Source organism: Astatotilapia calliptera, chromosome 8 (assembly GCF_964374335.1).
Source record: "Astatotilapia calliptera chromosome 8, fAstCal68.1, whole genome shotgun sequence".
In the NCBI taxonomy this organism is placed as follows: Eukaryota; Metazoa; Chordata; class Actinopteri; order Cichliformes; family Cichlidae; genus Astatotilapia; species Astatotilapia calliptera.
This window is the reverse complement of record NC_137429.1, coordinates 12,718,109-12,732,667: the sequence shown is the minus strand read 5'-3', so window position 1 is coordinate 12,732,667 and position 14,559 is coordinate 12,718,109. Positions and strand designations below refer to the sequence as shown.

Genomic DNA, 14,559 nt, shown 5'->3' with positions numbered 1-14,559 from the left:
TATTTGGATATTTTTCTTTCTTTTGTCTTTTTTCTTTTTTTTTGGCAGATGAAATGTTGAGCATTTTCACATGTATGTTCATCTCTGTCCTGGCACTAGTCTTTCTACTTTCACAAAGAACACAAATTAATGGGGAAAAAAGTCATACTGATCTGAAAAACAGATGTCTAAAAAGGCCCTTTTTAAAGTTGCCCATAGGGGAATTCGCATTGCTGGAAGTGGGGCAAGTAACATGGAAGACAATACTATAGAGGTTTAATTATCCAGCCATCAGAAATGGAAAGGGAGAAAAGGAGAACTGAGACTAATAATGGAATCACAGTCTTATGTTCTGGGTTTCTCGGTTTCTTCTTTTTTCCTTTTTTCTTTTCTATCATCTAAAGAATTCATTCTCCAAAACGCACTACTTACCCTTCAATCAGCTTCCCATCATCAAGTCCAAAGGGTTCAGAGATGAAGAGGGAGACAAAACTCGGATCTCACTCTTTTTTTCCTTTTTATGTGTGGAGCGATTGAAAATATCATCTAAATGACTGGAGGTAGAGAAGGAACAATCTAGGGGCATTCAGTATTGCTTCTTTGATACATAATGTTTGATAGAATTGTATTTTACCATCTCTTAAGTGTAAAGAGTTGTTTGTTACAGTAGCTATTGAAGTGCAGGTGTGTGCATCTAGTTCACGTAGTAACAGGAGTTTTCTACGTAACGGAACACTGAGGAGTGTTTCTGTTATGAACCAGGGAGGTTACTAACTGAAACTGCTATTTTAAATATAATTTCCATTTTGCATTGACATAAACCTTTGCAGGACCAGTTTACCCTTCCTGGGACAGGGTTAACATGGGAGAGATGTCTGGTTGCTGGGCCTTAGCCTGAAGCAGCTACATGGGTCTGCCCTCCTGTGGGCCCACTACCTACAGGAGCTGTAGGGGTTCAGTACTATATGGATTGTGACGCATGCAATGTTACTTCACTGGTGCAGTACGTGAGGTTGAGGGATATTAATTCAATATTAATCCAATATTGGCTCAACGCACAATTTAGGCTCTGGAATCAGTTTTGTGGAGAGGAGTTGGACTTGCTCCAAGCGTAATGCGACTGGCAGAGTATACTTGTATCCCCCCAATTTGGTGCCAGCACGTTAAGATATTTTCCAGTGGACAAGATGGTTGCTTCCCTGTACCTTCAGGTCAGAGGACTGGTCCTGATTGTTTTTCTTGTGTACCTGCCAAATGACAGTTCAGAGTACCCAGCTTTGGTGGGGTGTCAGAGTGTTTAATGTGGGGATTTCGTTGTCTTGCTGATTGACTTCAGGGTATGATTGGGAGTTACTGCCTTCCATTACTGATCAAGCATAAGATGTCAATTAGTGCACATTGCAGCAAGACACGCTAATGTGCAAGTCAGTAATCGAGTTTTGTGATCGTGTCATCAGTAGCTGCAGCTGCAAGATAACTGGTGCCAATTGTAGCAGTAATCCCAGTCACACTGGAAGTCAAAGGAGCTGTCAGGCTGTAGAAAGGGTCTGATTGGGTTGGTCAGCCTGACTGTGTAGGTTACATCGTAGATTCTGCAAAGATTCACCCAAGGAGTTTAAATCAGGCAGTAGGGTGCCCAGAGGGTTTGCAGTTATAACATACCTACGGTTTAGATTTCCCACTGAAGCATAAATCTCTAGTTTGACTGCTGCCCCTACGACCCAAACCCAAATAAGTGGCAAAGAATGCATGGATGGATAAAACTTTGCCCTTGTATTTTACAGATGCCTGGTTGAAATGTTTCCACAGTATGGTTTGTTTTTGAATTCAAGCTTTGACTTGGTTGAAGCTTTCAAAGGAAGAAATATTGGGATGACCAACAATGAAAATACTGTGATATCGCTGAACTGGAAAAGTGGAAGAAAAAGGATGGATGAAAATATAGAAAAATAGAGAAAGTATTGTAACTTTTGTCCTTATCTACCAAGGAGATTTTTCAGTTATGTTAAAAGTGGACAGTGAAGTAAAATTTACTATACGGAATATTATGCAAGATCATTTGCAGTATTTATTTTTTGTTTGTTTGCATGATTGTTTTGGGTTTGTTTGTTTTGGGGAGGGGGGGTTAGCATGCACCCTTTTTTTTAACTGCAACATTATATGCAGAGCAATTTCTGTAGTTCTGTGTATGCCTGAAATGCTTTCCTTACTGAATTTTGTAAATATCTGATGTCGATGTTCCTTTTGACCTCGGATTAACTTCCAGTTATGTGTCAGGCTAGGCAGCCTGTAAGATTTCCTCTCATCTCTTATCTGGCTTTGCCCTGAGACCCCGGGTGATCAGATCCCATGTTGCACTCTGTTGATGTTGTGTTGTCTGCTGGGCATTGTTGTCCACAGATATAAAAAAAAAAATATGATAAGGGCAAATCACTGGACTTGAACAGCAAAGCTGACAGTCCTTTAATTGGACATTACTCAAGGCCAAAACTCATATTTCTTGTTGTGCTTGATCTTAAGAGATTCTCAAATGCACTCTCTGCTGGGGTTCAATTTTTTTTGAATCAATAATTAATGGTCAGTGTTATTTATTCATGTGTATCTTTGCCAATTACGTAGTGTCTAATTAACAATTTCAATAATTGATATTTAGTTCTGAAAGGGTTCAGTATCTTGGGCTGATGAAAAATGCATGAGCAGGGATATGGACTGGGTTTTGTTTTTTGTTCTGAGAGAGCTTGATGCTCGGGGCTAATACCAGGCCACTTTGACTCCAACTCTTTGAGTTGGCACTGGCCTTGTGATGTGGATCTAATATGGGCATCTTTCATGGACCCAAAGCGCTTACTCTGTACCATGTGATCTCATAAAGACTCCAACATGCCCATCCTCAGATACCCTTTTTTATGGTCTTTAATAGTGAACTTCAAAGAATAAGCTTCTGTTTCCTTGATAATTTTTCTTTGTGTATGTGGATCTGTAATATCACGAAAAACTGTAGAAACTCTTGGTATTGTTAGGACCTCAGTGATTCCACTACAGTGTCTAACTCTGTGGCCTGATGAAACTAAAGTTCAATCACCATATTAAAGAGAAAAATACCCCTCAGATTTATGACAAGCTATATCCCCCTGATCTTTTGACAGTGACAGCTGTAGCAGTCAATAGAAAATTAACAAAGGCTTCCTTTAGTTGACTTTCATCAAGTTTTCATTTATTGTGATTCCAGGAGGACAGGAGGTTAGGGACCGGCGAGGCAAAACATTCTGCTATGGAACGACCAAAGCATTGCTTGAGCACTAAGTTGGGTAGTAATTTTACCCAACAATGCAAAGCAATAAAACGGGAACCCCAACATCCGACGCATCCAAACCCGCATCATTAAAATGTATGATTTCAGGTTTGAACATCACAGTGTTGAGACCACACTGAAACAATACAGCCATTAAGGGAACAAGAGGGTGGTATTCTTAATGATGGGATTAAATAAGGGTTAAAAATAAAAGTAATGGGAATCAGTTGAGCTCAGTGACACGTCTCAGAGAGCCAATGGTGGGACTGGCGCTTCCCCACTCGCTGTGCCTCCTGTATTCTCCAGGACGCAAGAAGTACTGGCGTCCCCTATAGTTGGGGTGTTCGTGCAGCATCCAGTAGCCCTCCATGACATTGACGGAGGAGATATCACGGGTGTGGAAACGCTCGTTCAGGTCTGGGCAGTCTTCCATTAGCTCCATGTTTTGACCGCCAAAGTCAGATCGCTCGAAGATCTTCATCCTGTAGTTCCCATTATACTAGGGAAGAAATAAGAGAATAAGATAATACCACAAATTAAGGTAAAAATGTCTTTTTTGTTGCAGTCAGCCAGGATAAATTATCCTGACTAGTTACCCAGTCTACACTTCGAGATGTGTTAAAATAATCCTGGCTACTGGCATTGATGTTTCAAGTAACAGCAGTAGACATAAGAACCAAATGATCCTGAAGAGAAAATGAGTTTAAACTCACAGGAGGCACCATACGACAGGAGCGGATACAGTCATTGAAGCCTGCCCAGCGCTGGTAGTCGGGGTACTCTCCCTTGTGCAGCATGTACTGGTAGCCGCCATAATTTGGCTTTTCGTAGGCCACCCAGCAACCGCTCTCAACTCTTATCGAGTTACAACGGCTGAAGTAGTTTTGCATCTCGGGGCAGTCAGTACTGCACTCATAGTGACGACCCTGGAAGTTCCTGTCTTCATAGAAGATAATCTGCACAGAACAGATGGCTCAGCATTAGTGTATCACCACAGAGATGTTCCAAAGACCACCGCAGAAATGTAACCGTGTAGTTACCTGTCAGGTTTTCAGGCTCTTAAACACTAATAACATGAACGCTTAGTGTTCACTGTTCAGTATTCTGAGCCAGACTTTTAAAGTTAGTTTTATCTAACAAAAGTTTCTGAGTAGAAAATTTGTAAGTGGAGAAATTTGAAAAAAAGATAAGCTTAAGGGAGTACAAAAAAGTCCCAAAAGATGTGCTAGAAGCAAAGCCGAATAAAATAAAGTATACCATTTGGTACATTTTAATGAAGGAACTGTGTAATACTTTTCACAAGTTCTTTGTCTGTTTTCACAGGAAATAGGACTATAAGATCAATTAAATATTTGAGGCTTCTACTATCCTTGAGAGAAGAATTACATTTCCCTGCACTTTTAGCATTTCTTACATTAATTTATAGGTTATGTAAATATGGTAAATAGTCCTAAAGAACTAATGGTATGTTTAACCCAGAGAGCGATACGTTGTTACTCTTTAAAGGTCTTTTACGTTTCATATGACCGAAAGATGTATATATTTTTACAGCTCGTTATCAGAATATATTAGTTCAACTTAATTATTTATCTATAGTGCTTAACAAATATATTAGATCACGACTCAAAGTCAGTTTTTTGTCACAGCTACCCTAAATTGGCAGTGTTGGTAATGATAAAATGATATTTTTAATGCTAAAATATAGTTATTGTTATTCTCCATTAATTTTTAAATCTACAGTCTTACTAAAAAGCCAAATTAAGTCTTATTTTTTACCAAATTATAGGTATTTACTTGCATTCCTGAAAATAAACTTTTGTTTTAGTGGTTAAATGTTATGCTTGAAGTCCAGTGGGAAAAAGTGAATTCAGTTTGGTATTTCCTAATAAATAAAAATATGCTTTTTAAATATTTGTGTTTTCTTTTTTATATATATAACAGGTGATCTAACAAATTTGTAAAGCACTATATTTACTACACAAATCGGTATACCGCACATCAAATATCAGTGAAACATTACATTTGTTAAATTTCTTCCTTACCTTGCCCATTGTAACTGCGTTAAGTTCAGACCAGACCAGATGCGGGGCTCTCCCAGACCTCTTTATAGACCCTGCTTAGATCAGGGCTTTGCAATAGTGAAACAAAGCTTTGTCGTGTCAGCACAGTGCGCTCTATAGACTTCACAACACTATGGCACTGTTGAGCCACCGCAGCCGCTTTGTCTCTGTCAAAGCTCTGTCTGTCTATGGAAAATACTGTCCAACTGCATTTTCTCAAAGGCCTACAATAAGAGTTGCAAACATCTGCCTTTAATGGCATGAATGTTTGAAACCTGCATGCAGACTGTGAAGCTAGACAGAGCAGCAAACAGTCTGAGATCTGACTTGTATTATAAACCCATTCAAGCAGCAGCCTTTGTTGGTTGAATATAATCAGGAAGCAAATATGCTGCCTTGCTAGAGTGTCACTGCAAGTTGCATTCATGTCTACGTTCAAAAAAGAAAGCTCACAAAGGACATCATTATTTTAAAGTTTTGTGTTTAATGTTCATTTGAGATGCACACGGGTGCAGTTTACATGAGAGTCCTCATTCTCCTGAATGAGCCCACCATGGGATTGTGGCAGCCCCAGTCGCCACAGGCCCTGTACTCTCCAGGGCGAAGGAAATACTGGCGTCCCCTGTAGTTGGGGTGCTCGTAGAAGATCCAGTAACCCTCCATGATGTTGCAGGAGAAAATGTCACGGTAGCGGAAGCGGTCATACACGTTGGGGCAGTCATCCATAAACTCCATTGAGTGTCCCATCATGTCTGGCCTGTTGTAGATCCTCATCCTGTAGGATCCCCTATACTGCATTGTGAAAGAAAACAGGGTAATCATGACTATTATGTTATTTTCAATAGGTGTAATCTCTAGAGAACTCTTCCCACAACGAGCTAACTTTTTAATTCAGTACTCGTACTACTTGGTTTCTTTAACTACAAACGAGATTGAGCAACAACTCTTTCGGAGCATGACAGAATTAGTTTTTTTTCCTCCTCCCTGAACTGCCAGAAACACTCAATGTGACAAACAGAATTAGAGTGAAGGCACCAAGTCTTATGGGGGGTATGTCATATTCTTTTTAAAGGCTGACTCGGTCTCCTTTGTGGGCCTTGCAGCAGAGACTTTTATGCTATGACCTGTGTGAGTATCTGTAAATGACATCAAAAAGCCAGTGATTGACATCCATATCCAAAGCAGCTTTTGATGTACAAGGTGAGTGTAGCGGGGGGTGGGAGGGTGGGAGGGTGCTACCAATTCTATCTGTCTGTTTGATTGACTTACAGGAGGGAACATCTGGCAGGAGCGGATGCAGTTGTTGAAGCCCATCCACCAGTGGTAGTCAGGGTACTCGCCAGGGCTGAGAATGTACTGGTATCCCATGTAGTGAGGTTTCTCGTAGAGCACGCAGTGGCCGCCGCTGACACGGAGGGAGTTGCAGTAGTTGAAGTGCCTAAAGGTGTCCATGCAGTCACTGCTGCACTCCCAGTGGCGGCCCTGGAAGTTGCGGCCCTCGTAGAAGACGATCTCGAGGAGAGAAGGGAGAGAGAGAGAATACAGTTTATGTTCGGCATAAAGAAATGCTATCTCGTAGACTCGTGAATAGGCTCTCTCTACCAACCCTCTACACTTCTTTACACATTTATTTGCACTGCTTAACAGATGAAAAATAAGGTAACTAAAACCACTGTTTGAGCTGGGGGGGGGGGGTTCTGCTTGTCCCATCCAAACACATCAAAACAAAGACAAAAGAGTATTTCTGCTGCCCTGTCTTCTCCTTCACTGAATCTCCTTCCTATACATGACTGCATGTTTTCAATTAATGCTATTTTCTCCTTCACCACCTGTCCAAAGCTGTTGCCTTACTGCAGGTGAGCTCATACCTTTCCCATGGTTGTAGGACTGTGGATGTTTGCGCACCGTAGAGTTAGACACACTTAGAGGTCCTTTTATACTCTCCTGCTGACCATGAGGCCTCTGACACATTGGGGACTACTATCTTTACCTTTTCAGATGCCAGCTACTGTTCTCTTTTGTCTCATATCCTATGGGTAACTTATCTCCAAACTGCTAGAGTTTACCTATAGAATTGGCAACCCCCCCTCGCTCACAAAAATGACCACCACACAAGTGCTATTCTGTATTTGCGTGACCCCTGTTCCGCCATGACCTTGTGATGTAGCCTTTTCAAATATAACACAAAGGCTCTTTGGGTGTGAGGCCCCCCTGACAACAAAGCGTCTAAAGTGTACAGCAGCTCAGGTCATTTTTGCGGAGCACTCGCTGAAGTTGTACTCAATGAGGTCATGCTTTTCATTTTGTCTTGCTTGGATGTCACATTGTAACAGTCGCTTTTCATCCGGTCCCAGCTCAAGTTTAGATCGGGGCATTACCGACGAGGTTTAGCTTCTAATTTAACTGTTGCTCAGTTTCCATTAAAGGGAGTTGATGTTGATACTGAGTTGGGCTTTTGAGTTGATGTAATCTAAAGTGATTTGTTGTCTCTTTTTGCTTCCATAGCCTGCAGTTGTACTGTGATGTCAGACGGGACTGGTCTGTTTGCAGATGAACAGACAGGACTGCTCAGTGTGTGTCTGTTTTTGTATGTGTGTGTGTGTTTTTATGATATAAAAGAAGGGGTTCGGGGCATGTGTGCGTTTGAGTCTTTGTATAAAATGATAGATGTTTGGACTTGAGTCTTTGGCTTGTAAGCATAGCCCAGAGCCGAAGGGGAAAAGGCCAGAAAGAGTTGCCGCCATGTATTGTGCTCCCAAAGCCCAGCTGATGCCAGAAAGGTCAGTTCCATCCTTTAGCCTTTCATGGGGATAAAGAGCTCGTGCCCCCTCTCCACTCTGTATGCTTTTTACAGCTTTAACTCTGGAAAAAAAAGGGCTAATGTTTTCAGAAAACACAATAGCCATTATGTTTCTAGGCATAAACACTCCTACCCTGGTAGTATATCCAAAGCCACATGACACTATTTCAATGCTAAGAAACGGCACTGATAAGCTTTTGCTCCTTTGATCACTGATCGACTCGAAACTCTCATAGGCTTCAATAGGTTTCATGTTTGAAGCTCCTCTCTTTTTCTGTGACATAAGTAGACCATTGATATCCTTTCATCATGCTGTGTAGCGTAATTGTGGCAGATTATCAGATGGGATGTTGTTTTGTTTTGTGAGTTTCTGGAGCAAATGTTTACTTTGGGAGAAAGGTTTTTATCGGAATGCATAAGAAACATGTTTAGATTTTTCTCATATGTTCACAGATTAATCATTTCTTTCATCACGCTAATTAAACGTAAAGCCTTTTTAGCTGCAAGAGGGCAAGAAATTGTACTCCGTCAAATGCTCGTTTAAGCTCTAAGACCGTGATGCATTTGCTAGAATTTATTCTTTTTTTGTGCTGAGGTGTCTTTGAGTTGGGCTACAGCTAAGCCTGACCCCTGACCTATTTGCAGAGAGAAGCGTGTAACTGTGGTGCAATACAGTGTCTAAACTGAGGGAAAAAAGTGATTGCCACTGTCATTACTGTCATTGTTCTCATTTTCATCATTGAGGAACATCAGCTAACCCTAACTCATTAGTCGGGACCTCGCCATGTTTCTTTGGCACCTTGTTTCACGGGCTCTCAAATGATCATCTTTAGCTGTGCTACAAGACATCTCCTCCCCACCCTGAAGGGAAACTAACATCACAGAGACCCTTGCCTGCTTTCTTAGTTCCCCCCGGAGGAGAAGAAAGCTACCCGCTGCGGAGCTTTCCACTCTTCATCTTAGAATGATGGAAGAAAAGGAAAGTAGAGGGGAACAGAATGGGGGTGGAGACAGGGGGGCTGTATTCGCTGCTCCATTGTGTCCGAGGATCTCGTTGCGCAATCTGTGTAATCGCATGGGAGATGACGACACTATTAGCCCACAGAACGACTGTCAGTTGGGGACCTCAGTGATTGATGCACACTCCACGAATAGAGGAGAAACTCTGACAGATAGCAGCCCAACACTAGTTAACTTGCAACCTTTTTCATCTATCTGGCTTCCCAAAGCAAAACCCATTCGTGTTGCTGATACCTAATTAGAATCTGAATGAGCAATTCAGTCAGTAAAACACAGTTTTTTTGGTCAGAGGAGACTTCTTTCAGTATGAAACAAATCATATTCCCTTAATCCAGACAATAGTCTCTCTGACCCTGATACATACAATAAGTGTCACCCCTAAAATGTTGCTGGTGGAGATAGGAGAGCAACCGTGCTTGTGTGCAGTGTGCAGTCATTACAAAAACACTATGTACTGAGGTGTAAACAAGGGTTCTATGTGAGTTTTGCTCCTGAGAACTGGCTAATCTGGTGCTGAAAATGTGGTATGATGGGAAAGCGCTTGCCAAAAAGCCTCCCACGCCGGGAGTAGAATGAGGACCTCTCTTTTGCTGAGAGATCATCCTCTCCATTCTTTCTGTCAGAAAATCTCCAGGCATCCTCCCTGTCTTGTCACTGCCAGCGCACAGGCTCTATCGGGATTGCCAGACGCAGGAGCCACTGTGAGCCCGTGCCAGGGCCAGGATTTACCGCGATGCGTCTGATGTGCTCCATCTTTTTTGCTGGGGGATAATTAAAAGAGGAAATGGTGTTGGAAGAACAGAGTGGAAAAGCAGGAGAGGAGGGAGGGGCCGGGGGCTTGGAATGAGCAAATGGATGCAGCTGTCAATTATGTTGAATTGTTGATATGTTTGTTTTCCTTTCTCTGAGATTTTGTGTTGAACTGTTCTCCATCAGGATTTAGTTTTAAAGTTTGCAGTAAATCTTCAGACTCTACATGTAATTAAAAAAATATATGTAGGCTAATTAAGAACTTCTCTTAGCAATGAAATCACCATAAAGATTTTGTTTTAGTGCGATGCTGATGGCCCACAGGTGATTAGAAAGATACAACTGTTAATGTTGGTTTATGACTTTTTATGACCTTCTGTTTTATCTGCTGTGGCAGTTTTCTCATACCTGGGCCACACTTTCCAACCTCTATGTCAGATCTTCCTTTCTGTGTTGTGCTTACACATTAAATTTAAGCTTAGAGGTTATTCGCAGCACTCTTCAGTGTTTGATTTCCCTTATCTGTATATTTGTTTTTTGTTTGTTTGTTTTTTTTACAAATCTGTGCCGATCGAATGAACCGAGCATCTTTCTTTATTTGACGAGATCAGTTTGAGATGCTCAGCCATGACCCAAACTCTGTGAAAAGCAGGACGACTCCTTCGTCTCTCAGCAGACGCACTTTGGGGAGTGATGGCTTTTAGTTGCTCTCACTCCTCATCTTCACACTTTGTTTTTGACGTGGCGTGTCTCCCGTATCCCAGAGCTTTAAAGGTTTAAAGAGCAACTTTTCACCCTGTAATCCAGGTGCCTTTCAAACAAGTCACGCTGTTTACTGACACATGACAAAAAAGTTCAACCCCCCTCTCATCTCTTTGCTTACAAGACTGTAACTCACCTCAGAGCTTGGTAGTCATTCCTCCAGAGCGCCCTGAACAAACAGAGCCTCAGCGAGAAGGGCCCCGTGCCTTTCACCAACTCACTAAATTTATAATAAGATGTGATGCTGTTGTTCACTTCTTCAAATTTGTCATCAAAGCAAATGTGTTCTGACAACAGCTAGTGACAAGTGCACCAGAGGAGAGGCAGCAAATCAGCTTTTTCACACCGCATATCAATTATTGATCATGTTGCCCCCCCCACACACACACACACACACACACTCTCTCTCTCCTCCACCCCACCCCACCCCCCCCCACCCCCCACCCCACTACCCCACCAAGTAGACACCTTGTGATAATGAAATACATCAATTTAGAAAATAAATAATAAAGTGGGGTCAGCTTCATTGTTGCAAAGCCTTAAGAGCTTGATTGACTGCCTGCACATTTTCCTCGTTGGCAGTCAGGCAGATCAAAGGAGGGTTCCTCTTATTGCCCAAGGCCACTTGCAATTTATTTAGAGGAGCAGTGCTGCTGTCCCAGCAGGTAACATTATTGAGCAGAGACACTCAGGATAATCATATCTTTGGGGTGCCTCTCAAATCCCACCTCTGCCAGCTTTGTCATGCATGCACAAAAATGCATGCATATCATTTACTAAACCCTGTCATTACTATATTAAATTAGGCAGTATATATAAAACTACGTTAATATCTTCACGTGGAGGATCCAGTTGCTGAAAAGTGACTGGCCCACCTGACCTTAGTATAATTGACTATATTTACATGTCAAATGTGTCAAAAATGAGGAAAGGTGAGGGAATTCAATCATTTGAAGGAATAAAGAAATTGAAGACAAAAAGGGAGATTTAAGTGTATTATAACTATTTAACTCTATAATAAAGCTATAAAGAGAAACAATAAAACTATGAGTTTCATGATTAAGCAAACAACATTACATTTTTGGACACTCCAATCTTCTTTTAGATTTTTTTTTGTATTCTGGTGTGTGTGTGTGTGTGTGTGTGTGTGTGTGTGTGTGTGTGTGTGTGTGTGCGTGCGTGCGTGCGTGCGTGCGTGCGTGCGTGCGTGCGTGCACAAAGCACATGAATAATAGACAACAAAGAGCATAATAACAGGGTCTATTTTCTGTCGCGACTCACGCGTATGCTTACGGGCCCATGGTTTAAAATAACCTAAAGTCCTAGATGACTCGCTTCTATTACACTCAGTTTAAACAAACTGTTATAGCTAATAAAGCCTTTTTATTTTATGTGTATTATTATGTTACTGCCTACATCCCAGCTTTGAGAAGCATTTAAGTTACTGAAATCTAAACAAGGTTTTGGCTCATTTGATTTCAAGATTTTCCCACCTTATCATATAAAAGAAAGTGAGAGCTTACTTTGATTATTTTATGTTCTAATGTCAAATCCAAAAAAAAGCCCCAAATCTGACCTTTTAGAAAGGTAAATACAAACTAAAAGCTATGTGATTTTTAAAAAAATTAGATCAATATCACAAAGTGAACAGATGAAACAGCCTTTTTTCGTTTAAATAACATTGTATATTTTTTAAACTGATTTTGATTTAAAATTTCCAAATCATTTTTAGACAAATATTTATTATTAGCAGCAATTTAGTAAGAACGAAATGATTATTTTAAAGTTTAAGAATATTTTACACACTAACAACCAGTTAAACGATTGATTGCTTCATGATCTGAATCTATTAATAATCAGTTGTTTGCCTGAAACGTGATAATTCGATTTTATATTATTGCACAGCGAACATATTTATACGTATATTTATTGTTATTTGAAAACTCTGCTTTACTCCCTGTATTAATGCCAGTGTACTTATTAGGAAATTTCCAATAGCTGCTTCTTTGTTCTTATCCACTAAAAGACTACATATTTTCAAACTTTACTATTAAATCTATAGACACATACAGATTTGTTTTTCTGTTATACTGGGACTTTTCAGTGGGGCTCAGTTTGTCTTGATAGTTGGCCAGTTTCAGAAGATATTTGCCAATCAGCTCCAAGCACTAGAGGGCACTGGAAGCTAAAGCATTATCTGGCTGCCTGGTGGCTGTTTTTAAGTCCTTTATACAACAGCCATATCTCAGAGCTGCTTCGATGTGTGTTTGTTTGCTTGCATCTATACATTAGTAGGTAAGCTTGGACTCACATGTATATAGACACGAGTTAGACAATGGCACAATTTCATGTGGTACGGCTCCGTGTAAGTCAGTGCCACGACTCGTGTCTGTACTGACGCCTATCAGTGGTCCAACATGGCTCCACCAGGGGAGAACTTTATAAAATCACTAACAGGCTGACATGACCCGTGTCCCTCAGCACACACACTGCTTGTCCACTTGTTTGTAGAAGTCAAACACACACGCTGTACACACAAACACACACGCTCTAGAGTTGGTTTTACAATGCTAGTTTCAAACAAACTTTGACTAGACGGGCACACACTTGTGTGCGCACACACACCCACACAGCATGGTCAAACAAAGTCTCAGATAGACAATGAACAGTTAGCTTTGTAGCAGTTTCAAGCCACTGTGTGTTTTTGAACTGCAGATGTGGATGCTGACTGAAGGATCAGTGCACAAACTGCAGGACTGCAGAGATGGCAGTTCTCCCATAGGGTCTGGCACAGCCCAGGCCTTTTGTGTCGTACACCATTTACACTGTTCATTTAGCCACAGTAAAGAGACTGGTGGTGCTCTCTCTCTCTGTTTTGTGGCAGGTGATCATTTAAAAGTGCATCCTCAAGCTCGTGCGTGCGCATTTTACTCCATATGGCAACCGCAAAGGCTTTTCACAGATATGTTGCTTTAAAAGTGTTTTGTCCTGGCCATTCTGGGATAGCAAGGAAAGAATCCAAATTGAGTTCTCCTTTTTCTAGTTGGTATTGAAGACTATAGGTTTTAGAGTTATAAATTCTATACTTATCTCTGTGAAAACTGCTGGTTTTTCCCTTTCCCACTGGGAATTAATTGCAGCCATGAAGCGCATGTATGCGAGGTGGAATCAAGAATATTATTAAGATCGGTGCACAGTTGTTTTGCGTTGAAGGGTAGCAGCGAGACGCACGTGAGGCTTGACTTGATCTGAGTGAGGCCTCGGAGGAGCAGGAGAGAGATGCTGCTGTCCCTGGACTGCGGAGAGAACGGGCCCTCGGCACAGTCCCTGGAAGACCGAAAGCTCCACTCAGGGGAGTTTCAACCAAATTAAAAAACAATGATACACTAAGGGAGAAACTAATGCCAGTTCCCATCATCAAGACCCACATTCTTCACTGTTTTGCTTTTAACTTTTGGTTTGTTTTTTTCCTCTCTCGCCTCTCCCTCTCCCTCTCAGTCTCTGACTCTATTTCTCTTTTCCCTCCGCACTGTTGTTTTCTAGTTTGTTTTCCATCCGTACTCCTCTGGCTGTCGCCGAGCGCTACAGCCACTTTCAAAGGCTCGGCTGTCACGCGCCGCCTTTGAGTCCCGTTTGAAATTTTAACGTACATGTTGTCAGGGTGCCGTCAGGAGTGATTGACAGGTCCGTCCCAGAGCAACACCGGGCTTGGCAGGCTGGTTGTCTTTTGTCAGAGGCAGCCGAGGAGAAGCAACAAAGGAAAGGAGCAGAGGAGGAAAAAAAACATACATAAATAAAACAAAACTGCTCTTACCCATTTCTCAATAAAGACCAAATTAGATTAATCTTAAGGCAGAGCAAGGCAGGGAGGCAGTTGTGGAAAAAGACTTGATATT

The 14,559-nt window shown here is 41.5% G+C and overlaps 2 protein-coding genes across 2 annotated transcripts; both read right to left on the bottom strand.

Moving 5' to 3' along the window:
- Nucleotides 1-3,171: 3,171 nt before the first annotated feature.
- crygmx (crystallin, gamma MX) lies at nt 3,172-5,519 on the bottom strand. The gene is made up of 3 exons (XM_026178625.2): nt 5,314-5,519; nt 3,985-4,227; nt 3,172-3,770 (listed from the first exon to the last, which is right to left on the bottom strand). Exons 1-3 carry the CDS (start codon nt 5,320-5,322, stop codon nt 3,495-3,497), a joined length of 528 nt encoding a protein of 175 aa, XP_026034410.1. The 5' UTR covers nt 5,323-5,519; the 3' UTR covers nt 3,172-3,494.
- A 276-nt stretch (nt 5,520-5,795) lies between these two features.
- On the bottom strand, nt 5,796-7,369 carry crygmxl2 (crystallin, gamma MX, like 2). The gene is made up of 3 exons (XM_026177607.2): nt 7,200-7,369; nt 6,601-6,843; nt 5,796-6,123 (listed from the first exon to the last, which is right to left on the bottom strand). The coding sequence occupies exons 1-3, from the start codon at nt 7,206-7,208 to the stop codon at nt 5,848-5,850; spliced, it is 528 nt and encodes a 175-aa protein (XP_026033392.1). The 5' UTR covers nt 7,209-7,369; the 3' UTR covers nt 5,796-5,847.
- Nucleotides 7,370-14,559: the final 7,190 nt, after the last annotated feature.